The sequence below is a fragment of the Solanum verrucosum genome, unplaced genomic scaffold (assembly GCF_900185275.1).
Source record: "Solanum verrucosum unplaced genomic scaffold, falcon-dt-bn FXZP01000306.1, whole genome shotgun sequence".
In the NCBI taxonomy this organism is placed as follows: domain Eukaryota; kingdom Viridiplantae; phylum Streptophyta; class Magnoliopsida; order Solanales; family Solanaceae; genus Solanum; species Solanum verrucosum.
In genome coordinates, this window is record NW_026020398.1 from 2,756,856 (window position 1) to 2,780,512 (window position 23,657).

At 34.0% G+C, this 23,657-nt stretch overlaps 2 protein-coding genes across 3 annotated transcripts; both read right to left on the reverse strand.

The window, feature by feature from the left end:
* Window positions 1-1,403: 1,403 nt before the first annotated feature.
* LOC125839499 (long chain acyl-CoA synthetase 6, peroxisomal-like) lies at window positions 1,404-9,182 on the reverse strand. The gene is made up of 23 exons (XM_049518474.1): window positions 9,057-9,182; window positions 7,733-7,793; window positions 7,584-7,661; window positions 7,396-7,467; window positions 7,233-7,314; window positions 6,984-7,089; window positions 6,824-6,900; window positions 6,333-6,377; window positions 6,158-6,244; window positions 5,804-5,893; window positions 5,637-5,716; window positions 5,401-5,494; window positions 4,870-4,958; window positions 4,692-4,780; window positions 3,660-3,789; window positions 3,430-3,548; window positions 3,227-3,350; window positions 3,041-3,127; window positions 2,723-2,826; window positions 2,537-2,622; window positions 1,915-2,001; window positions 1,762-1,848; window positions 1,404-1,681 (listed from the first exon to the last, which is right to left on the reverse strand). Exons 1-23 carry the CDS (start codon window positions 9,178-9,180, stop codon window positions 1,583-1,585), a joined length of 2,097 nt encoding a protein of 698 aa, XP_049374431.1. The 5' UTR covers window positions 9,181-9,182; the 3' UTR covers window positions 1,404-1,582.
* A 3,607-nt stretch (window positions 9,183-12,789) lies between these two features.
* Window positions 12,790-19,849, reverse strand: LOC125839493 (cyclin-T1-3-like). 2 transcript variants are annotated; one of them, XM_049518466.1, is made up of 7 exons: window positions 19,642-19,849; window positions 18,156-18,792; window positions 17,886-17,967; window positions 17,641-17,775; window positions 17,350-17,525; window positions 13,915-14,060; window positions 12,790-12,939 (listed from the first exon to the last, which is right to left on the reverse strand). In XM_049518466.1, exons 2-7 carry the CDS (start codon window positions 18,785-18,787, stop codon window positions 12,908-12,910), a joined length of 1,203 nt encoding a protein of 400 aa, XP_049374423.1. In that variant the 5' UTR covers window positions 18,788-18,792; window positions 19,642-19,849; the 3' UTR covers window positions 12,790-12,907. The 2 variants fall into 2 exon arrangements, with proteins under 2 accessions (XP_049374423.1, XP_049374424.1); XM_049518467.1 differs by lacking the exons at window positions 12,790-12,939; window positions 13,915-14,060 and adding an exon at window positions 16,865-17,044.
* Window positions 19,850-23,657: the final 3,808 nt, after the last annotated feature.

Below are 23,657 nucleotides of genomic sequence, written 5' to 3' on the forward strand. Positions count from 1 at the left end.
CTTTGTGTATATAAAGAAGAAGGGCCGACTCAACAAAATTGGGGGCCTAAAGCGAAATTTAAGGGAGGGGTCCTAATATTTTATTTTTTCATCATATATACTTTTATTTAAAATCTACTTTTCTAGTTTTTTTAGATGCAAAATCATTAGTTATTGTTTTATAATCGATTTGTTTTAATATTTCCTTTTCATTTGATAATATAGCTTAATCCATTCAATCTCTCTTGAGACATTGTTGATCTTAAATAAAATGTAATCGATTTTAGTTTCGAAAAACTTCTTTTGGCTGAAGCAACGGTTAGAGAAACTGTTAACATAATTCTATAAGCAATATGTGTATTTGGAAAAGAATTAAGTCTTTGATTTGATTGCGCATTTTCATTAGATCATTATCTTCTATATGTATTATTTCTCTTAGCACTTTCAATTCAAAAAATAAATTTAAACCATCAATAGCAAAATAACTATTATGTGTTAAAGTTCAAGGTTAAGACAATGTTTTTTAAATTCTCATCATCTAGTGATCTCAATTTACCACTAAATAAGAAACATAAAATATTTTCATATGCTTCAATTGGTTCAAATCTATTTTGAAGTGAAAAAAATAGTTTGATCTACTATATATATATCTTAAGTAATCAACTCTAGTTTCAAGGGATTTTGTGATTTCGTTATCAATATTTTCATCAAATTATTTTTTACGAAATTCAAGTTCTATATTCACTTCATATGCAATTTCCTAAGTAGAAATCACAACACTCATAGTACATATAATTTTTTTTAAAATGGGGCCCCCCAAAAATATGGGACCCCAAGCGATTGCTTTAGTGGCCTAGGGATTAAGACGGTCTTGTAAAGAAGAATCAATGGGCTTAAAAAAGGAATCTTTTGTGTATATTTTTTGTATCTTTATGTTATAACAGAATTTAGCGTATCACATGGTAAAAAAAATTGCTTTCATTTTTCTTTCTAAAATTTTACATGGGAAATAAGAGACTTGAAAATATAACAGATCAGTAAAAATACATAAAATTTTGTTAAGAGATTATGATAAATGAATTTGCTTATTGCTTCTAGCTGTTGATAAAATTCAATATTTAGAACAGTTAAAGGATTTTAGTAAATTTATTCTACAAATATAACCAAAATTAAATATGTTATTAATTCACATTAAATAATATAATCTATTCAAACATTATATTCACAAATAGCAGAGCATAATACAGTATAACACGATATGTTATGAAATATTGGATAACAACTATACAGACAGGGTGTTGTATATAGGAAGATCTTCTGCAAATTATTAAAAACAGTGAAGGATAGTAAAGGGAGAACAACAGAATGGATGGCATGCTGAAGGTGGGGTGTATACAAATTGGTACGAACGATAAAATCTATTGTTTTCAGCTCGAACAAAATATATATATAATTGAAAGCTTTTCAAAATGTATTTTTGGTTCTACAGAAGAATATGTTTTACACTTGTTGTCAATATTAACTACTTAAATATATAAGTTCATTGTGAGATGGATGGACAATGTTTCGACAGCATAAGACCACAATATACTATTTTTGCCTTTCACAAGATTTTATTTGGAGTGGAATTGGATTTTGAGAGTTCTGCATACATGTTTGCTATTTCTTTAGCAAAGTATATTCTTGCTTGTGGCCTTTTTATCTGAAACAAGGACAAGAAAAGGATTTGAGCAATGGAGAGTACTTTCTCTAGTTGTCTAATAATCGCGGAACAACACTTACCTTGTAAGTCGGAGTAAGCAGATCATTCTCCATTGTAAAAGGCTCAAGCACCAAAGTGATAGCTTTTGCAAATTCGAAACCTCTCAACTGCAAAGTGTTTGCCATGAGAAACATGTTGAAAACAGAAGGTCATTGCAGGGGAATTCAAATTACCTGTGCTTCCTTTCCAACAGTATCCATGTCTATCAATATTGCAGCTTTCGCTCTTGGATCAGTGCAGAGCTGTTTCACGTCTTTATTCTGCTCTCGCCAAGATAAATATAATCACGTACAATACTAACAAATACTTATAATTCTCTTCACATTTTGAAAGAAAAGCTATCTCTCTACTTCTTACTCTATAATGCTTCATACAAGTCTAATGAGAACTTCACAATTTTCATTAATGAAGTTTGGTACTCTATATAACCATAGGAACATTTCATAAGGAAAGTATCAGCCAGATAATACATTGAATTTTCAGATTCCAGATTATGTCCTGACTACCTATGCTACACAAGTGAAAGCATATTTGTTACATTTCAAATGTCATGTACGATTGCGGAAAGAAAAGAAACTAGAGCCAAAATAAAAGGGATGCAATTATGATCATAAGGAAAATGATCTTTTTGGTTCCCTTATATTTTTCAGCCACCTTATGTTATGATGAATATTGTTCTGATACTCATCATCTCTTTCCCTTTATGACAACTGTACAACATAACCAAATAGCGTAAAATCCTTGCATTTTTTCATGAGAACAGGTTGAAGACTTAAGAAGAATTCAGGGTGTCACCTTGATGCCTTCATTTATAGCCCATGTTTTCAACATGTCTGGGTCCACGCAGACTATGGCTACCAGAGAGGAATTCAGGCTGTCACCTGACAAAGAAGACAACAGTACAGTAGGTCTTTTAAAGGCGTCGTATATGAGGGAGGGGTGGGTGTGGGGAGAACGATTTTCTGCGACACCATATCTTACCATGTATAAAGCACTGTGCAACATACTTGCTATTTGCATAAACATTCTCAATTTTTTCTGGAGCTACATATTCTCCCTGTGCCAACTTGAAAATATTCTTCTTCCTGCAAACAAATAGCAAAAGATAAAACTTTCTACAAGTAGCCAATGATCTCCGTATACTGTGCAACTTCAGTAAAATGGATTATAGTTACAAGCAATCTTATTTAATGTTCCATATTCAAGGAACATAAACAAGATTGCAACAAAGAGGAAGAAAAACTACTACTACTTCATAATCCCTCTATGAAAGGCAAGTACTATTAGCTATCCTCTTACCTATCAATTATCTTTAAGCGGACCCCAGGCAGCCACGCTCCAATATCTCCGGTGTGAAACCATCCATCTTTGTCAATCACTTCTTGCCTGAACAATGTCATTGGATAATTTCAAAATTTAACTTGGACGGTTCCCTGCTTATATGCAAACTACAAAAGGGTGAGTAAGTTAAAGAAATGCCCTTACGTCTGTACTTCATCCTTGTAGTATCCCTGGAACACTATGGGGCCTCTTACACAAATCTCACCACGGGGATATGGCTGATCTTCAGATGTATAGTTCATTTCAGGGACATCAACAAGCTTTATTTCTAAAACATGAAAACATAATTAGTCCTTGTCCAGTCACAAGACAAATGGAAAAAAGTACTTGCTTGGAGTCGTACTAACCACATGCAGGACTAGGAGAGCCCACATGACCAGATAAGATATCACTCTGATCCATGTTACTTATAAGACAAGAAGTTTCGGTCATTCCATATCCTTCTATAACTTGACAACCAAAGCATCTGAACAATAAAACTACTTAACTCATTTCACACAAATCAAAGTATCTGATCTCAGTTATGTTCATAAATTGATCATAATTGGTGAAACTTAATGAAGTTTGTTCAACTCACATCCGCAAAAAGTCCATAACATCCGGAGATAATGGTGAAGCTCCTGAGACCATCAAGCGAACTCTTCCTCCTAGCCTTGCTTTTATTTTGTTGAATACCAATCTATCCCAGATTGGGGATGGATTCTTTCCTGGAAAAGTAAATATGAATGTACAATTTATCACAGCAAAAACAGATGTGTCTCCGTTCTCTTCATAGGTCAATCCTACAGAGCTGTTTGGAAGGTCAATACTATTAGAAATGCACCAAAGCCGCAATCCAACTAAAAAGCACCCTAACATGAAAGCACAAATTGTTATTTTGCGAGCTAGTTAAGGAAAATATAAGCCATGCGCCATTCCCAACTTCATAAACAAAGACCTGAATACCATCAAATGAGCAGTATTACAGGAACAGAAAACAGCTTTCCTGTCCATTGAAGTACTTTACTTTCTAAGTTTCCCTTTTCTTAAAATATTCACAAGTGAGTCTTCAGTTTACAGCAAAGTTTTCCAACGAGAGGCCACCATTTGATCCCCTTGAGTGGCTTCCCTGTCCATAAAAAGCCTCAGGAATTTGATTCTTTCTCACTTTTCTGTTATGGTCCTTTCCTTTTGTTCCGTTGTTTTTCATTTTTGTTTTATTTAGTATGGTGATGATGTGAAATGAGTTTAAATGAAAGTGGGGATTCATATTGCCGACCTCAACTTGTTTGGGACTGAGGTGTAGTTGTTGTTGTTTGTTCCCCTTTCCCATCTTACCGAGCAGAGAGAAATGAATTTACAGTTGAGGAGACGCCAAGCGTCCATATCAAAGAACTTGATACATTTGCTCACAAACTAGTTTGTATAGAATAACACATCAGCACCAAAACAAAACCTAACAAGCAGCATTTTAATTAAAAACGAATTATCTCACTGGTATAATTGAGGACTGAAGCATTCAGTACAAGCTGCCTAGATCATACTATTTCATTTCTAGAACGTTGTGGCTATGTCAAACTACAAGTGGTAAAAATACCTCTATTTCTCGATAGAGGTAAAAATACCTCACCATTAAAAATTGCTTGCTTCTTAGCATTATAAGCAGAATTAAATATCCTCTCTCTCAGTGAGCCAGATGTCTTCACAGCATTCATAATGCTGCAAAAAGAAGCATCTAAGTTAATTGAGGATCACATAAAATTAAAATTAGCACAAATAGCAAATCAGCATCAACACCAGTCAATTACCCGGCATATAATCTATTGTATAACCGAGGGACGCTGCAAAAGACAGTGGGCCTTAATACAGCTATATCATCCACTAGTTTCAGATTATCCTGAATGGAGAGTAAAGTTAAACACAGTATTTCCTTAGAGAAATGTGGAGAGATTGCTTAGAATATTGTAGACAATTAGTTCTGAAAACTTCCAATATTTTACCCAAATAATATCTCCTAATCGTCATTTGGCAACAAACTCCTGACCTTAGAAGGTGAACATTTTCCCTCCATCAACTAAATTTTGTGGCATTGCCCTTAAAAGTTGATTTACAAGTTAATCTCTTGCACAGTGATATCTTCCCATGGTTGTATTAGTTGTATTTCATGATTTCAAGCAAGCCATTTTTTGAACAAATTCATGTCGAAAATATTAAGCAACAAGAATAATATACAGTTTTGGATGCATCCGAGCTAGAATAATCCATAGACTTGACAAATACGGTTCATGAAATGACTGCTACAAGAAAATCCAGAAAGCATTCTAGTTTAAGTCGCATACTCCCTGATAGAATCCAGAAGCTCCTCCAAAATAGACCAGCAATACTTGGGTAGCCCTCTCATAAATATGTGCCAGCGGAAGATATGAGATGTAACTATTAATATTCAGATAAAAGTTTCAGAAAAATCTATAGAAAGTTTCAGCTGAATGTAAGAGATGTTTAACTCCTGAACTTTTTTTAATAAAAAGGTGATTCATGCTGATTTTTGGTTGGTATTATAATATTTAGTACTCACATATCTGAAGAGTACAGTGTGATGCCGATACTCATACCAGCAACATTTGCAATCAGGTTTGCATGGGTCAAAACAGCACCCTATCAGTTTTGGTAAAAGAAATGCAATTTGCTTCAGTTCTGAAAAGCAATAGCATTTAGAATAGAGTAGATAATAATCTTCTGTACCTTTGGGGTCCCAGTAGTACCACTCGTATAGCATATCGTAGCAACAGCCTCAGGTTTTGGTGGGCAAAAGGGCTGAAGATTGCTGAGACCCTGAAAGAAAAATATTCACTAATACCATGAAACCTCAACAATCAAGTAGTGAAGTACAAATACAGTAGTGCTGCTAGTGAAATTACACTTATGGATAATTATCTTGCAACTCCACCCATGTCATTAAATGAGATATGTGAAAGATCATATGCAGCACATAGCTACCATGCATACTAAGTTCACATCTGTGCATCTTCTCATTCCTACTCGGCACAAAATCTAAAACTGCTCATACCATGAAAATACAACTTTGAGTATATGTACCTGACTAAGTAGTTTTGAATATGATATGATCTCCACTCCAGATGACGGTGGAACTGATGGAATTCTCCCATCTACTGCTCCAACTACCTACACCATACCCAAGCCAGATGAGGTCAAATGAACTGCAGATCGGCAACATCATAGTTATGCACCATAAAGGGACGGTGTTGCATACCACAATTAAATGCAGTGAAGGAATCTCCGATAAGAAGCTAAGCAACTGCAATTTGAAGAGTAATGCCATAAATAAAAACCTCAACAGTGACTTCAAGGAACGCAATGTAGAGAAGAGAAAGGTGATCTATCGAGTACATCTCTTTCTATTTCCCCGCGTAATGCTAGCCAAATTCCAGAATGTTGATGATTTTAAAAGTTCTTTAAAAATATATACCTATGAAGTTGGGAAGTTAGGCTCTTTTAAATAGTCAGTATTAGGCTCTTTTAAATGGTCAGGAAGAACATATACAAAATATGGCCAGTAGAAAGTAGATTCGAAACATCAGGTTCTCAATCCAAATGCCACAATTGTAGCAGTAAAAAATTGTGTTCCAATAATCTGTCTGCAAAAGAACAATAAACCTCAAAAATTCTCTAAAGCCTATAATTGAAACTGCTTTTCTTCTTCCACTCCCATGTCATCTCAACAGAACTTGAAAGTAAACTCACATGATTTATTGTTTCTGGCACACAAAATATAGCTTCAATTGCTGCATGGCTTGCAATATATTTTACAGCTTCTGGACCTACAAATTTTATGGCTTGGGAGTTTTAGCAATGTTGGTTAGATCTTAAATGACTTTTATCCCGATAATGTCTGAAAACCAACCAAGAGAATCATATAAAGGAACAGAAATATATGAATATGCAGAGCAGGCATGGTCGACTATCAGCCATTCTGGTCGGTTGATGAAATACAAACCAACACAAGATCCCTGTCAAGAAGCGAAAGAAACAAAATAATCAGTATATAAACAGAAAATATCTACTTGAATTTTTCCTAAAACTGAACAAGGAAATTAAGAAAGAGAACTGAAAGCCTTCCAAAAGGATTTAAAAAGCTGATAAAGTAAGTTACCTTTGTTATCTTATGACAAACTAGTGCCGAACCAATTGCTGACCGTGCAGTACCTGCCTCCCCGTATGTCATCCATTTGTACCTGTAGAGTATGTTACATTGGATGAGTATGTCTTCAAGATAAATCATAAGCGCAATTACAGGCTTAAGGTGGTTAACATACTCTCCTACTGTTCCATCTTCTCGAACTCGTGATCCTAAGTATTTGCAGTCTGGAGACGCCTTAACCGAGCGCCTAACCAGACAAACAAATCAAAAAAAAAAGATTAAAAGAACAATTCAAATTGTGGTGATTTTTCTTTGAAAGTTATTAGAAAATGGGGAGTCGATCAGGCAAGTTTGGTTGCTCACACAAAATTGTCATGTAAGGTACCAATATCAGGATGATCTGCAAATCTACTAACAAGCTTCAACGGAGAGCGAGAAGATCTGCATTTAAAAGAATTAAAGCTCAGTTGTGCCTTAGAATACATAGAAGAGTTTGAACTAACTGTTTTAACCTGTACACATTCCATTTTCCTGTCTTCAGTTCCTCAGGGAGCGCATTACTAAATCCTTGCTCTAGTGAGAGTTCAATAATTAGCAAACAAACCGAAAACAAGTTAGTTTGATCACCAAGTAATAAGCTGAAACTAACATGTTGCCAATAAGTAAAATGGAGATCAGACCAAGATATTGTCAATGTCGATGAATCAAAGATGTCTGTTTATGTTTGATCTCAGTTTTAAACGCGGATACAACACATGCTAAACATGGAGTGTAAGAGTATGTGTATGTCAATCTCAACTAAAGATTGCATTGTTTTTGTTGTATCCAAATCTTTTTGATGATTAATTTGATATTACAGCATATATGGAGATTTAGCTTGTTTTATTTTTGCCACATATATAGTCAGTTTAGTCACACAAGAGAAAATAGGTGCACCTGAAGAACTATGAGACTTGGTTCTTTTTCTTCTCTTTTCAGTTGAATGCTACTAAAAAAAATTGAATTTTCCAAGAATGTCTATAAAAAACCGATAATCACCCTTATTCTTTTAAGATCTGATATATCCATATACCTCGTTACAAATGCGACTCACGTATACCTTATGGTTACATAAATAGATCAGATATCCATTTCTGTTTAACAGAAGTAGAAAAAATATTTTGAAATTGATTTTTTCTTTAGAAAAATTCATATCCATGTAGAAATATATTTGATCTTTCTAGAAAAATTCAGGGATATGTTTGCTTATTTGTTCAGGTGAATTTTTTTTTTACTTTTTTATTCAACGGTTAATTTGAGTTTTACATATCTCGCTTATAAATCTATTTTCATTCTTTAGTGTGTGAAAATATTAAGAAATAAAAAAAAGAAATATGAATGGAAAAAAGTAAGAAAACTTCAACTCTAGTGTTTGTGTGGTTATATCGTTATTTATTTTTTCATATCTTCATAACAAAAAATGTAGTATTTATGATCAAATTACAAAAATGAGTGAGAAAAATTGATCATCCAAATTAGCCGTTGAATCAAGAAGTCAGAAAAAGTCACCCATGAAAGGAATCAAATATACCCCTCAACTTTGCTAGAAGAATCAAAATATAAATTTTAAAATTATTTTTTGCTTTTGTTAGACAAAAGGTATATATGCATCATTTGTGTAACGATAGAAGAAATATATGTTAGCTACTTTTACAACGAGGATATATCATAACCTTTCCCTAAACACTGGGAAAAAAAATCCTATTTTTACATAGAGCAACAATAACAAAACAGAGTATAAAACAAATGAATATATAGCTGCATTCTCATTTTTAAAAAGTGGGTGGGAAAGAATACCGGAGAAGAATTTGCCGGCGGCATTTCTACGGCGGAGAAGTGACGGTTGATCCTGATCACCGGCGGCGGTGGAAGTGAGTTGGTTGTGAATAGTTCGAAAACGACGTTCAGCTTGGGAATCCATCAGTTGAAGCTTCTTGTGATTGTATTGTTTTCCCACCAAAAATTTGCTGGTGGTTTTTTGGTTAAGAATGCAACTACAAATGCATGTTATGTTAGTGTTACATAAGTTGACAATTGTAGGTTTGCGTTGCTAGTTTAAATATAATGGTATTTTAATTTTATTGTATCATATAGTTAAATTTTTATTTTGTGTAACGATTAATTTGATGTGATTGTGTTGTTATCTTATATATTTTTTCGCTCATTTTAGTCTTAAAGGGGTTATTTGATATGCGGAATAAAATAAGTAAACATAAAAATAAGTTGGATGGAATAACTTCCAAACTCTTCATGATTTCATGCTTGTTTGCGTTGATATTGTGCTCATGAAATTTCTGTGGGAAAACTATACTTCATGGGTCTTTTTAACTCGTGTTCAATTTCAATGTTTTTTGTTGTATAGGGTGTGTTTGGTTTGAAACATAAAATGTCTTCCTAAAAATTTTCTACTGTTTCGTAAGTAGGGGCGGGGTTAGTAACGGTTCAAGGGGTCCATTCGAATCCCCTTCAACAGAAAATTATACTATTTATCCATGGTTAAAAATATTTTCTATGTGTATATAAATTATAATAGATGTTGAACCTCTTTAATTTTAAACTTCTTATATCTTGAACTTTTTTAGTGAAAGTACTGCCTTCGCTACTATTGATAAATAAGTAAAATTTATTATCCCAAAAATATTTATGCGTAATCTAGTAAAATACTATTGAAATAGGATAGGGTTGTCATAGTTGTAATATTTTCTTAGTAGAAAAGATGATATTATAATATTTGAAACTATATACATCATGGCAACAAAGTGTGATATATTTCTAATTACGTTCGTTTCTTTCTTTTTTTTCGTAATCGATGTTCGATATTTATTTTGAAATTCAAGTTATTTCAATTCATTGAAAAATTTCATTTTAGGATGAAGCCTTCACTAAGACAATTTCATACCGGAACTCTAAACCAAAACTAATTCTAATTAATCTCCACCATAACCTTTGACGATAACATGTCTTTATCTACTTAACAAGGGTTGTGGTAGAGTGGTAAGTACTCCTTCATCTTTAACCAAGAGGTTTCGCGTTCGAGTCCTCTTGGGTACGGAGTTGCCTTTGTTAGCGAATGATTTACCCCCGTGGGACTTTTCGACATAAATCTGAATTTAGTCGCACTCTAATTGAGTATCGGACACCGCGTGAAGAAAAAAAAAAACATGTCTCTATCTACTATAATCAATAATCTGAGAAAAAAGGAAAAGTAGATAGATATTTTCATAGGTTTGGCATAAAACCAAATAAATAAAGTGAAAGTAATAGTGAACATTTAATAATATAGCCACGTAAAAGTGTATATATTCAATTTGGTTTACCAACAATCAATGACAATAAGGTTTGCTGAAAGCTACGCCAATTTGGTTGGAAAATAAATGTGAAGATTGGATAGCGTGGAGGTAGGAGGTTCATAAATCATAGTTAATTTCAATATAACTTATCTAAACATAATTATACGCCCCCTAATAGTTTGATTTTCCTTGCGCAAGAAAATATAAAACTAAATATTAATAACAACATCAAGATTCGAATTAAAAATGTTTAATTTTATGAAATTTCTAAAGATGATCAAAAAAGGGGAACATTAAAATACACATATAAGATGAAACCTATCTCAAATCTTTATAAAACTATGTAGAGCATCAAATGAGACTAAAGTTAGAAAAAATATAAAAATTGAAAGTAGAAACGAATTGACTGATTATTGTTGTCAAGCTCACCAAAGGGCAAAGAGGTGTCACCTTCTTTAGAACGGTGCAAAAATCGAATCGACCAATAAATTGAACCGAAAAAAATGTTATTGGGTTAACAAGGTTTTTAATTGTTTTATAAAAAAAATTATTGGGTTATCGATTTTAGTATTGGGTTATTGGTAAATCGATAACCCATCAAGACGATAACAATTTATTACTATACCCTACATAAATATTAAATATTAATAATTTAACATAACTAATATTAAATCAGTACTCTACACTACGGTCTACACACTTCACACGTCACAATACTTTAACTTTACATTAGAAATTCCATATTATGTTTTGGTTGTAACTTGTAATTGTAACATTCGTACATCTACTCTTATTGATGCAATTTCTCATTATATTTTTTGTTTCACTATATCAAAGCATTTACAGCTGATTTGTTTGTCTCACTGTATAGCGTCAAATTGTTTGAGAAGTGAGAAATCATATATTTATTTATGAGCATTTTCTTACTCGGTAAACCGAACTGTTAATGACCAAAAATCGATAAAGAAGATTTTATTAGTTTGTTATTAGTTAAGCGTATTTAAAAATAAAAAAATGATAAACCAAACTGATAATACATAAAACCGAATGCACACCCCTTCCCGTCTTTGTTGATACATAAATTCAATATTTAAAATTATTAAAAGATATTTTAATAAATTTATTTGATATTGTACAATAGATACAGACAAAACCAAAAATAAATATGTTATTAATTCACATTTACAATCTACTCAAATGTCATATCCACAAATAACGGAATATAGTACAGTACAACTAAGGGTGTTGATAGTTTGATTTGGATTCGTTATCGATTAAAATCAAAACCAAACCAAGTTAGTCGGTTATTAAATTTCTAAAAAACCAAACCAAATGAAAAAAATAACCATCGGTTTAGTTTGATTTTTTTAATTATTTCGGTTTGAAAGTAATAAATTTGTTGAGGGCATATGCATCTCGATAGACATAGACACCTAATACATGAAAAATTCATCGAAAAGCTACTGTGAATTCAATTAAACAATACTAGAGTTATTACCACACGAACAAAGAGTTTCAACTTAGAGAAAGTGTGATTATATAATGTGAGGCATGGTAGGTAAAAACTAAAGTAATGGATTTTGATGGACTTGCTCTTAGAATTTTAATAGTTGGGCTAAAATTTAATTGTTGGCCTTAAAAAATGACCTAAAGTTGAAGACTTAAGTCCATTAAAATTTAACAAAATATTTATATTTTACTTATGAATAATATATAAATAATTATAAAATATAAACTTATTCCTGTCTAATAAAACACTATTGGATCAAAGTGAGAATAGAATTGGCTGGGCCGTAGAGCCGTGGAAACGCTTGTTTTTCCCACCTTAGCTCCATGAAAGAATGTTTTACTGCTGAAACACAGAAGAATTGAAATCTTAAATCAAAACAGTATGAACAGCAAATTCGGATACTCACTAACAAGAAGTACTGAATTCTCTTTCATACAGGCCCTGAAAGGAGAAGGAAGGCTGGAATACCAACGGGCTTCAAGTTGACCAAAAACTCAAACTAACAGTAATTACATGAGATTGTGATCTTCATTCTAAAACAAGAATACCATTAAAGGCTGAGGTTCCAATAATTAATGAACACTTTAACAGTGAAAAAAGAAACAATTTACAGAGCATGAATTTCTTTAACTATTTGATCAATTAGATGAACAGGCAGAGACAGAGGCATTCCTCCACAGATAATTTCAAACTAAAAATTTCCAAAATGAACCTATATACTGAATTGATCCCCAAATTAATACTATGCATGATGGTAGAATCTACAAATACATCTACCAAGCCAAGACTGAAAAAATGTTGATATCGTCTTTTTTGAGATGCTCATGTTACTGCTCTCTCATAATCTCCTAAAAGAGCTCCATCAACTGTTGTGCAACATCTGCAATAAAAAACATATATAGGGTGAATCGGACAAGCTAGTGAAGCATTCTGAAGGGAGATTCAGCACATACAATGCAAATTCCTTATATATTAACAGAAGAAATCTTGGGGCCGACATTGTTGCCAATCAAAAGATTCATGATGACATTCAGAATCAGTTTCTGTTTTATCTCAAGTCAAGTCTAGCTCTCCATTTGAAGAGCCACAAAAACTAGATGAAAACTAGAACTGGTCCAGTTCCATCCTGTGTTGGGCATGATTGCCAGTTTCAATAGAAGGTAAAATCTGGGATTTCGTACCTAACTATATAGCGAAAGTGGACAAAACATGGTGCTCCTTCATAGTGGGGTTAAAACCTCAGAAGGGGAACACAAATATATGTAGAAAACAGTGGTAGAATGTGCAATTTAACATGCCAAAAAAATTGACTTTAAGCATTGAGTCAAAAATGTTAACAATTTCAAGACACTTATCTTTATATTAAGCATTAGTTCATAACCTAAATGGATCAGAGTCTGGTGTACTCCCAAACCAATCATCATCATGATCTTAATCTTAGCTTGAATCTATCTCCCAATGAATATTAAACATCGCCTAATTGAAGTCAAAACCGGAGAGACTACAATCCAAAAGGATTTGTCCTACTATGATTCAGAAAAGGAAACTGGAGGTCTCAAGTGGTTTGGGCTTGGGACTTCCATGTTGGAAGTCTCAAGTTAGAAACCCCTTGCCAGCGAAAGCAAGGGGCTTGCCATCTGAGTCGAGCTCGTTGCACCGGGCTTGCCTAGTGCAGGTTACCTCTCCTATGTGGTTTGTGAGCTATTGCATAGGAGCGGGGGTTTTACTCTGTGCGCACCCAAAGGGTAGCGGCCGCGGGTTTCCCTTGTCATAAAAAAATAAATAAAAATAAAAATAAATACATGCAGCCAATACCTAGCAATTACTTTATGTTCTGTGATGTATAAATGTATACCTCTAAGTACATTTGGCGGTGTTTGAAACTCTTTCCAGACAGAATGATGTGAAGCAAAATCCATGTTCAGAAATTTTGATGCAAGATATGCAGCCCCAGCAGCAATCTGGTAAGGCTTGAACTGCAGCCAGAGTGAACTTCGGAGCCTGCAAAAGGAAATCGACTAAGAATAGGAGATACTAATGCTACACAAAATTTACTTCCCTGAAGACTAAATGGATAGGCAACATCTGCAGCAACACCATATCACTTGTTAGCCATATTTCAAGAACAGCATCGGATCCAAAACTTTTCAAAAAGGTACATTGGCCAATAAACAGTAACAAGAATACAAGTCTAATACATTTACGGATCCATTAACAATTGTTTTGAGTCATGTGGAAAAGCCAAAAGAGCAAGCCGAGGCAACTTTCTCTTACCAACTACGAAAGCAGCAACCGAGTTCTTCTGCACAGTGTTGAGAGAGAATGAAATATATAACAAACATGTTGTACCCATCTAGAGAGCACCAACTCCTACTCCCAGCTCCGCTGCAGCAGCATAACCCCAAAATATATGCACCTCATTTACCAAAATAGATAGACAGAAGAAGCAACAACTGTTGCAATCCTTTTTCACTATGATCCACAGATAAACGACAAAGGAACTTGTGGACTTGCCAGCTTTGGCCCTCACTTCTAGTTTCACTCGTACTGTAGTACATATAAATAATTTCCTACCATATCTACCATGAATGAACTAACAAAATTGCCCAGAAAAGAGACTCCACCATTCCTTGACCAAAAGTTGGTCCTAAAAACCTAAACAGAACACCGACAATTAAGGCTAACCACAGCTCGATGTTAGGAAGACACTAACATGTAGAAAACTAGTGCCCAGTACAACTGCAATATTTACCAATAAGACATTTTTCCCAAGTAAACTTCTCTGGCTACGTGGCATTCTACAATCTTTGGAAAATATGCTACCCAATCCACCAACCAAGCCAAAAGGAGAAGACAGTGCAAGGAGTGAAGGCTTCTCATCGGGAGTAACACTATAACATATGTCTGTGTGCACCTTATCCATATAGTTTTTTAATGAAGTATGTGCGCGCGCATGTTTATATATATATAGGGAGGGGGGCATATATAGATTTGTATATGGTCTCTGAAACTACTAGTTTCAGAAGAGCTTTATAAGAATAAATATATTGAATTTCTTTGACTTAATTGAGTGAACAAACTTTCACCCACAAAGATTGATAAGCATAAAAAATGTTTTCAAGCCACTATGGTGCTCACACTTCAAAAAATAATAGATAGGTACATATATAGATAGTAAAGAGGTGCAAAATATTTAATGAGTAAATTTTACACATTAGAGCTCCACCTCACCATAGCAATTTTCTCTATGCATTACAAGGCCTTGCCATAAGAACCTTAAGAGAATGCCTCTGCTCTGAACAACAAACTTGAAACCAAGAAAAAAAAGTAATATAATATATATATAAATATCAATCTATTAAGTAATATAATGACTTCTTTGTTGTGTGTGTGGGTATATATAATAAAATAAGACTTGGGACATTGATTTTAAGTTACCAAGTAGTTGAGTAAAAAGTGCAGTGACACTTCCTTTCATTACCCCAAAAACTACTTTGACCTCAGCAACTCTGTCATCCCATCTATGCCAGTGCAAGTGTACTTTTTTTTTTTTGAGAATTAAAATGCTGTAGAAGGGATTCGAGCGAGTGCAAGTATACTTGATTATAGTAGGACTTCCAATTTAGAGTTCCATCAAGCAACCAGAAGAGATAAAACACTAGCATTTAACACCACTAATCGACTCCCTGGTACGAATCATTGCCACTTAAGTGCAGTATCCTAGCACAGAGACAAACTACCAAGATCGGGTGCTAGCCATACAGCAGCAAGGCAATGAAAGAGGAGGGAGATTAGGTCCTCCAATATGTGCTCCGTCGAAACGAACCAAGCTTGTCCATTGGAGTTGGTCACGTGTCCTGTTAAATTAGGTCTGCTCTGATACCATGTTAAATTAGGTCTTAGGCCTAACTCACACCCCAAAAGCTAGCTCAAAGGGAGGAGGATTGCCCAAGCCTTATAAGGAGTCCACCCATCTCATTAACCACCGATGTGGGACTTTTGTCATTCTTTAACATGTCCAAATGGAAAATAATGAATAGGCTAATGTCTTTTCAGAGATCAAGAAGAACAGAACCAGGGGAAGGACAGAAATCAAGCCTCATTATTCAATTGACGCTTATTGTAAGGGAATAGAGCAGCGCCTACTCAGATGCAGGTGTAAATGTTAATACATCTGTCAGTTGGACGATGAATTATCCTACCAGACAAACTCGATAAGCTGGATTCAGCATGTGACTAGTAGCTGAAGGAGAGAAGATCAAGATGATCAAGAAGAGAAGTAGGAAAAAGTTCTGGTAATTTCTTCTTCTTCTTTTTCAAAAAGGAGAGATTGGGAGCACCGAATGGAGTCTGGGAACCAAAACAGCAAGCCCCAGACCATGGCACACTTCATTAATAGAGGTAGGGAAAGAAGAAATGGTACCAGAACTACTAATTACAGAAGCACGATAATCTTTCCAAATTATCAACCCAGAAAACAATAGTCTACTCAGACCTGCTCAGCAACAAAGGTTACTATACCTTCAGGATGTTACTCTTTATTATACCATGCTTAAGGAATAGTTTCTTTGCTCCAACAAGAAGAGTACTTCTAAAGCCTGTATTGACCAGTTCCAAAACCTGGACTACCCATACCCCACCATTGAGGTGTCGAGAAAACACCACCAACCCTTAAAGAGTTCCCGGTCCAAATCACTAGCATCCTACGCGGACAACCTGTGGAATAGGCTACATGAAGAGAAAAAGTGCATGAGGACTCCACATCATTTGAACATGAAAAACATAAAGTATCATATAGCAAACTTCTGGAGCATCTTTGACATTCTTCTAGGTCAATGGCCATATTACTAAGATGTCAGCATGGAAAAGCATCCACAAGAAATGGCTAGTTTTAACTTCAGACTGTAAAACAAAACATTTGATGTACAGCATATCAACCGCCAGCAAATATCATACAGGAGAGCAAGCTAATCCTTCTATAGACCCTGCAATTATATGGCAATCCAAAAGATCAATATCACAGGCCAGAGTAGCTAGAGCAGTCAAGGGAGAGAAAAAACCATATTTACACGAGTTACAAGCAGTTGTAGACCTAAAATGAGTAGTAATTTGGATGAGAACTTGTCATCCAGATACCACGAAATATTGAATCCCTTTAGATCATTTTGGTTGCGAATCTACGACCTCTGGAAAAGAAGCTATAATACCAAAATAAAATGCAAGGCTCCAACAGAAATCAACTTTGATTCCCGAGGCACATTATCAGACATATAGAGGTTAACTAACTTACCCTTCACTGACAAGATGTAGTGCCAGATTCACCAACACTGTTTCAGAGAGCCCTAATTTTTCAAGGGTGGATGTAAGAGATTCATATGGATGTTGCACAGTCAGTTCAAAATTTAGAGTGGTCAATAACATCTGTTCAGCCTCAGTAATGCGTTCACGGTACTGCTCAAACCAGTCCTGCAGAAAAACACCATTTAAATGGATTAGAAGTATGCTCAGAGCTTCACAATCTTGCCAAATAAAGAATATTTGGATGATCAATAATGCACAAAGACAAAGGATAAATCCTAACCACGGGTAGAAAATATGATAGAACTGCAAGATCCTGCTTGTGGAAAATTTCACATGAGACCTTCAGAATATTGTTGAGAGGCCTTGCAGTCTCTTCTGACTTCGCCGCAAGAAAGAGAGCAGCAGTAGCAATCAACTGCATACATAAAAAAATACTAACAATTAGCCAAGCATTGAACATAATGAAGCAGAAAGTTAGAGGACCAAAAATATAGCAGATTTTAGCGCATAAAACAATCCACTTACAAATCTGTCATGACATGCATGTGATCGCCTCACAAAGAAGCGGTGACACAGAACCATGGCAGTTCCTATAGTGGTTTGTGGCCTGCAAGCAGGTACAAACAAACATTAGTTCCATCGGATAATAAATTCATAGGAACAAGTAACTTATGCTAGCAATCCTCCAGAGAAAACTAGGAAAAGACAAGTCCCAAAAGCTTAAGAGCCTGTTTGAAGTAAAGTTTTAGAACTTGTGTAAGATACAATGGATTTAAGCCCCAAACGGAAACTTACAGGTCCAAGCGAATTCCAAGGTTCTGAAGGAAAGCACAATATGAGTATCGCAAATGTGCTTCATGCATTGCATCAATACCATCTTTCCTGGATGGAGAGCATTTCTCAATTTCCTCTTTGGACATAAAGATATTATCAGTTTCGGTATCTTCAAGCCATGAGCGGTCGCGCTTAGAACAAGTGGGTGCGCTTGCATCAGAACGAGGTCTAGAAGTAGTGGTAGTAGTGGCAGAATTATTGTTACGGGTTGGATAGGCGTCATCATACGCTCTGGAATTCCTTAAAGGAACATTATAGCATGTGCGTTGTTGCTTTGAAGGAACATCTTTACATGCATTGGGTGCTTGAGAGTACCTGCCAGTGCTTTCCCAACCAGAAGTTGAGCACTTCCTCCTCTTCGAAGAAGGTTCAGCCTCAGGCTTTATGAGATTATCATAACTGTAGCTATACTCGCTAAAATTTCTACCCACGTCATGGGAACTATTAGAGTTGAAAAGATGGGTATCAACAGTGTTATAATTGTTGTAAGCAGAGGAATGGACCATTCCTCTACTCTGGTTTCTGCCATAAAAAGACCTGGAGTCTCCACGAAAAGGGCCACCTTGTGAATAGTAAGTCTGGGCGAGAGCCATGATTCCTGTTCAGTTCAAAAATAAATATCAGTACAAACTAAATTGCATCAATTTCTCCAAACAAAGAAACAGACTTCAATCTGGTATTCTCAGTGCCCTAACATGAAGTCCTACTCTCTTAAAGCATAAAAGATACAAGAAAGACTGAAACTTCCATACTAAAATTACAGTTTTTTTCAAACAAAACCAAAATATAGTAGAGCAAAACAAATTAAGTCCTTACTGCAAAGCCAATTCCATCTACAATCCATTAACTGACACAAAGCCAAGTTCATCAGCCCGCAGACATGATCGCTGAATCTTCGTATCCTAACTAAAACTAGACTCACATAGAACTACAATACGAGGTAAACTCAAATTAATTTTCATAAATACCATGAAACTGACACCAATGGTTTTTTATCTATAATCTCATGAGACAACAATCAATCATCTTAATTTATTTGCATGAAAAAAAACACCTCATTCCACATCAAATTTAGTTTATAATTCACAAGAAAAAAAAAAAACCCCACCAATCTATCCAAACAAGTACCCCTGAATACTCCGAAAAAAATCCCAAAAAACTTCAAGTTCCAATTTTCCCAAAATAACTCACCAAGCCGCAAAAATTACTCAAATTCATAAACTTAAGGATATTATCATCATCCAAAAGAAAAGTCGGATTAGCTCATTTACATATATTAGAAATACCAAAACTATCAAAGGAAGTACCAATCTTGCAAGAAAAAAAAAAGCCTCGTCAAAGCTACGTATCACATAGATCCTCAAGAATCACAAAATTTAAAGGTATGATTATCAATCAAACGATAAACTAAAGTAGATAAAGATCTAAGTGGAAAAAAGGGTAATACCTGAATATCGCAAGAAAAAAGAGATCGAAAAACTCCGTTTTGGATCGGAAGAATCGGCGAATTTCACAAAGTAATTATGAGATGATGGAAAAAAGTTACCGGTGATTGCTTGAGATTAGGGTTTGGAGAATTGGTGAAGATGGAAAACAAAGAGAATGAGAGAGAAGAGAGAATAATTGGGTAATTTATTTGGAATTTGGGAAGGAAAGCGGTTATTGTGCTATCTCGAAGACTCGAACTACTCGGTTTTTCTTTAATCATTTTTTCGATCCATACGTCTATCCGATTAATTCAAATTCGTATTACATAAATCATACGGGTTATTAGCAAGAATTATTTTCTATCAAAGATATTTTAATATTCAACACTAAAATTTAAAATCTTAAATTAAGGATGAAACAATCATATTCCCGCAGTTCCGCATGATATCTTTTGATAGTCAATGTATATATCTTGATGACCTTTGAAATATTTCCTTGTTAACTTTGTTTATTTATCTCTCACTCGAGATTCGACATAAATTTGTGTATTGTAATACCTATTTTCTGAAAATAATGCTTTTAATAAGATTTTTATTCATTTTCATAAATTTAATAATAAAAATATATCTAATTAAAAGTGAAGAATCTGAATCATCTCACCACAATTCATCTTGGTAACTGTTAATTATATTAGGTGAGTTTAGCTATTATTAGCCTACAAAATTGAAATGAACGAACTACAAGTATCTTTTTATTTAAATTTTTTTTTTTTTTAATTCTATACAAATTTGTCATTCTATATTTCTATTTAGGAAAAAAATTTATAATATAGTTAGGTAAAATCTTCTCTAGCACCCCTACTTTGATAGTTTAATTATGCTTTAATCTTTAAGTAAAGGTATACCTAACCTAATGAGAAGACTTGTCTTTTCTTTATTCTTCATTTGAATGATAAAATTATGAATAAATTAAAAGAAACAAATACAAATTATAAGATTTAAACACTATCTTATTCGGATACAAATAATTATGATAATATCAACAAAATTATTCCTATTTGTTATTAGCAAACATATGAATCTTTAATTCATATTATAGATTTCTGTTAAAAAATTTAATTATTATTTTTTTGATAAATTCTCTCTAGCACTCATAGTTTGACTCTTTCCTAATATTTAAAAGAATACCTAATCTAATTGGCCTTCAGTCAACATTTTTTTTTCTTTACTGAAAATGATAAGACTATGAACAAATAAAAAATTTAATTATTATTTTTTTTTCTAATCCTCCGATCCCACTCTGATTCTCTCCTAATCTTTAAAGATATACCTAATCTAATTGGTCTTCACTCAACCTTTTTTTTACATTGAAAATGACAAGTGATTAAATACAGGTCTTTTAATATGATTTTCTACCTTGTTTGTGTATAATAATATCAATAAGATTACAATTAACTAGTAAAGATATGAATCTTTTACATTATAGATATATGTTCTATAATCTAATTTCCATTTACATTTTTTTGGGATAATTAAAGTCCAATATATCTGAGTGATCTTGTTTACAAAATAGCCAACAAATGTATAAATTTTGTATATTTGAGCTATTATGGTAATTAAGTTTGGTCGAAGGGACAAAAAAAAGAAAGCAGCCCAATAAGATACACTCATATAAGTTTGGCCCATTAGTTTGGATAATTATTGATTGGGCCTAGTTGAGTACTTGTATAACAAGGGTGAGCAAACAAACATGGGCTGAAAGGCAAAAGCTAAGGGGAAGTTGCCAATATATACTATTCGTCCATCTAGTTTATCAAATATCGCTGAAGTATCCACAACAATTCTCAAGTCGAAATGGAGCTCAAGTTGTGTTTGATTATAGAATGTACATGAAAGGAGTAGAGTAGAGTATACACTACCTAAGATTGATGCGTATAATTGAATGATATGACATTGTTTATATGGTTAACTTAGTAGGAACATTATCAAAGTGTCTGATTGAAACACTTTATTGGGAGTTGAGATGTTTAATTAAAAATGAGTTAGTTTGAATGTCAAAATGAAATATCTTTGATAAGTTTAAGAGGCTGATTGTGTATTAAGATTAACTGTACATAGAGGGGGGGGGGGGGGAGGGAGGGGAGGGGGATGGAACTGCATTAAAGCTGGTTAATTAAGTTGTGGTGAAGTTGATATAGGGAGAAGAATATAAGGAAGAAGCTAAGTGAATAAATTGGAGAGACAAAAAGAGAGATTTAGTTGAGAAATTTAATTGAATTGAAGGAAGGAACAGTACTATAGATAAGTTGTAAATAGAGGGGGCAAAAGTACAGAAAAGGGAAAATTGGAGTAAATATTGCAATCAGTGTGGAATGCTTATTATTCCATCCGTTCACTTATACTTATCACTTATTCCTAAAATAGATTTTCATTTTTACTTGTCACTTTTGACATATAAAAAAAACAATAATTTTTTTCCATATTTTACTATCAACAATAAATAATTTATTTTCCAAACCATTTTCTAACATTTAGTAGGAGATACTCCTCCGTCCAACAATAGTTGTCCACTATATTATTTTGGGATGTCCAACAATACTTGTTCACGTTGTGAAATCAATTGACAATTTTACACTTAATTCCTAATTTACCCTCATCATTAATTATAGTCATATCTCTATTACATCTTTCAAGACATTATATTTATTACTCCCTCCATTTCATATTAATTGAATTTTTGAAGCATTTTTCATTTTTCAAATTAACTTAATTGTTCAGCTCTAAAGACTACTTTTAGGGTGTGTTTGGTATGAAGGAAAATGTTTTCCTGGAAAACAAGTTGATTTTTGACTTATTTTCTCATGTTTGGTTGGTGAGTAGAAAATATTTTTAGTGTTTGATTTATGAATGAAAAATATTTTTGAGAAATATCTTTTATTTTTACTAGAGTAGAAAATAATTTTTGAAATTGAAAATAGTTTTTAAAAACAAACTTAATTTTTTTTGGGGGGGTGGGGGGGTCGAGGGTAGGGGTGAAAAATTGAATTTTTGAAGTTGAAAATATTTTTGAAAAACAAACTTAAAATTTTTTTTTTTTTTTTGGGGGGGGGGGCTGGTAGGGCGTGGATGGGGGTGAAAAAATGAAATTTTGAAATTGAAAATATTTCTTAAAAACAAACTTGAAATTTTTTATTTTTTTTGGGGAGGGGGGGTGAGGGGCTGGTAGGGGGTGGGTGGGGGTTCTAGGGATGAAAAAATGAAATTTTGAAATTAAAAATATTTTTTAAAAACAAACTTAAATTTTTTGTGGGGTGGGGGTGGGTGCGGGGGGGGGGGGGGGGTTGAAGTTGAGAATATTTTTTAAAAACAAACTAATTTTTTTTTTTTTGGGGGGGGGGGGGTTAGGGTAGGGTGGATGGGGGGTCGAGGGTAGGGTGAAAAAATGAAATTCTGAATTTGTAAATATTTTTTAAAAACAAACTCAATTTTTTTTTGGGGGTGGGGGGTGACCTGAGAGGGGGGGGGGGGGTGATCGAGGATTGGGATGAAAAAATAAAAATTTGAAGTTGAAAATATTTTTTAAAAATAAACTTTAATTTTTTTCTTTTTGAAGGGGGTTGGGGGCTGATAGGGGGGTTGATGGGGGAGGGGGGGGGGGGCGAAGGTAGTGGATGGGGGTAAAAAAATAAAAAATTGAAATTAGAAATATCTTTTAAAAACAATTTTTAATATTTTTTTGGGAGGGGGTGGGGGTAGGGGTGAGGGTGGGGTAAAAAAATTGAATATAAAAACAAGCTTTAAAATTTATTTATTTTCGGGGGGGGGGGGGGGGAGGAGTTGGTTGGGGGTAGGGACAAAATAAATTGATTTTTTCAACAAAAAAATAATTGTAATTTGAAGTTGGAAGAGAGTTTTGGAAAATGTTTTCCTTAAGTTTAGAAGGGAAGTCATTTTCCTTAAATTTGAGGAAAATGAGTTGATTTGGAAAACATTTTCCAAAATATTTAGCCCAACCAAACATGAGAAAATTGGAAAA

Excerpts from the sequence above, each read along its gene's own strand:
- LOC125839499 (XM_049518474.1), bottom strand. The coding sequence starts at position 9,180 with ATGGATTCCCAAGCTGAACGTCGTTTTCGAACTATTCACAACCAACTC. Across the intron at positions 4,959-5,400 it reads CTTCTGGATTCTATCAGGGA|GATAATCTGAAACTAGTGGA; the intron begins GTATGCGACTTA and ends CTCTCCATTCAG. Across the intron at positions 3,128-3,226 it reads TACAAGGATGAAGTACAGAC|GCAAGAAGTGATTGACAAAG; the intron begins GTAAGGGCATTT and ends GACATTGTTCAG.
- LOC125839493 (XM_049518466.1), bottom strand. The coding sequence starts at position 18,787 with ATGGCTCTCGCCCAGACTTACTATTCACAAGGTGGCCCTTTTCGTGGA. Across the intron at positions 17,968-18,155 it reads CTTGGAATTCGCTTGGACCT|GCCACAAACCACTATAGGAA; the intron begins GTAAGTTTCCGT and ends ACCTGCTTGCAG. Across the intron at positions 12,940-13,914 it reads ACCGCCAAATGTACTTAGAG|ATGTTGCACAACAGTTGATG; the intron begins GTATACATTTAT and ends TTTTTATTGCAG.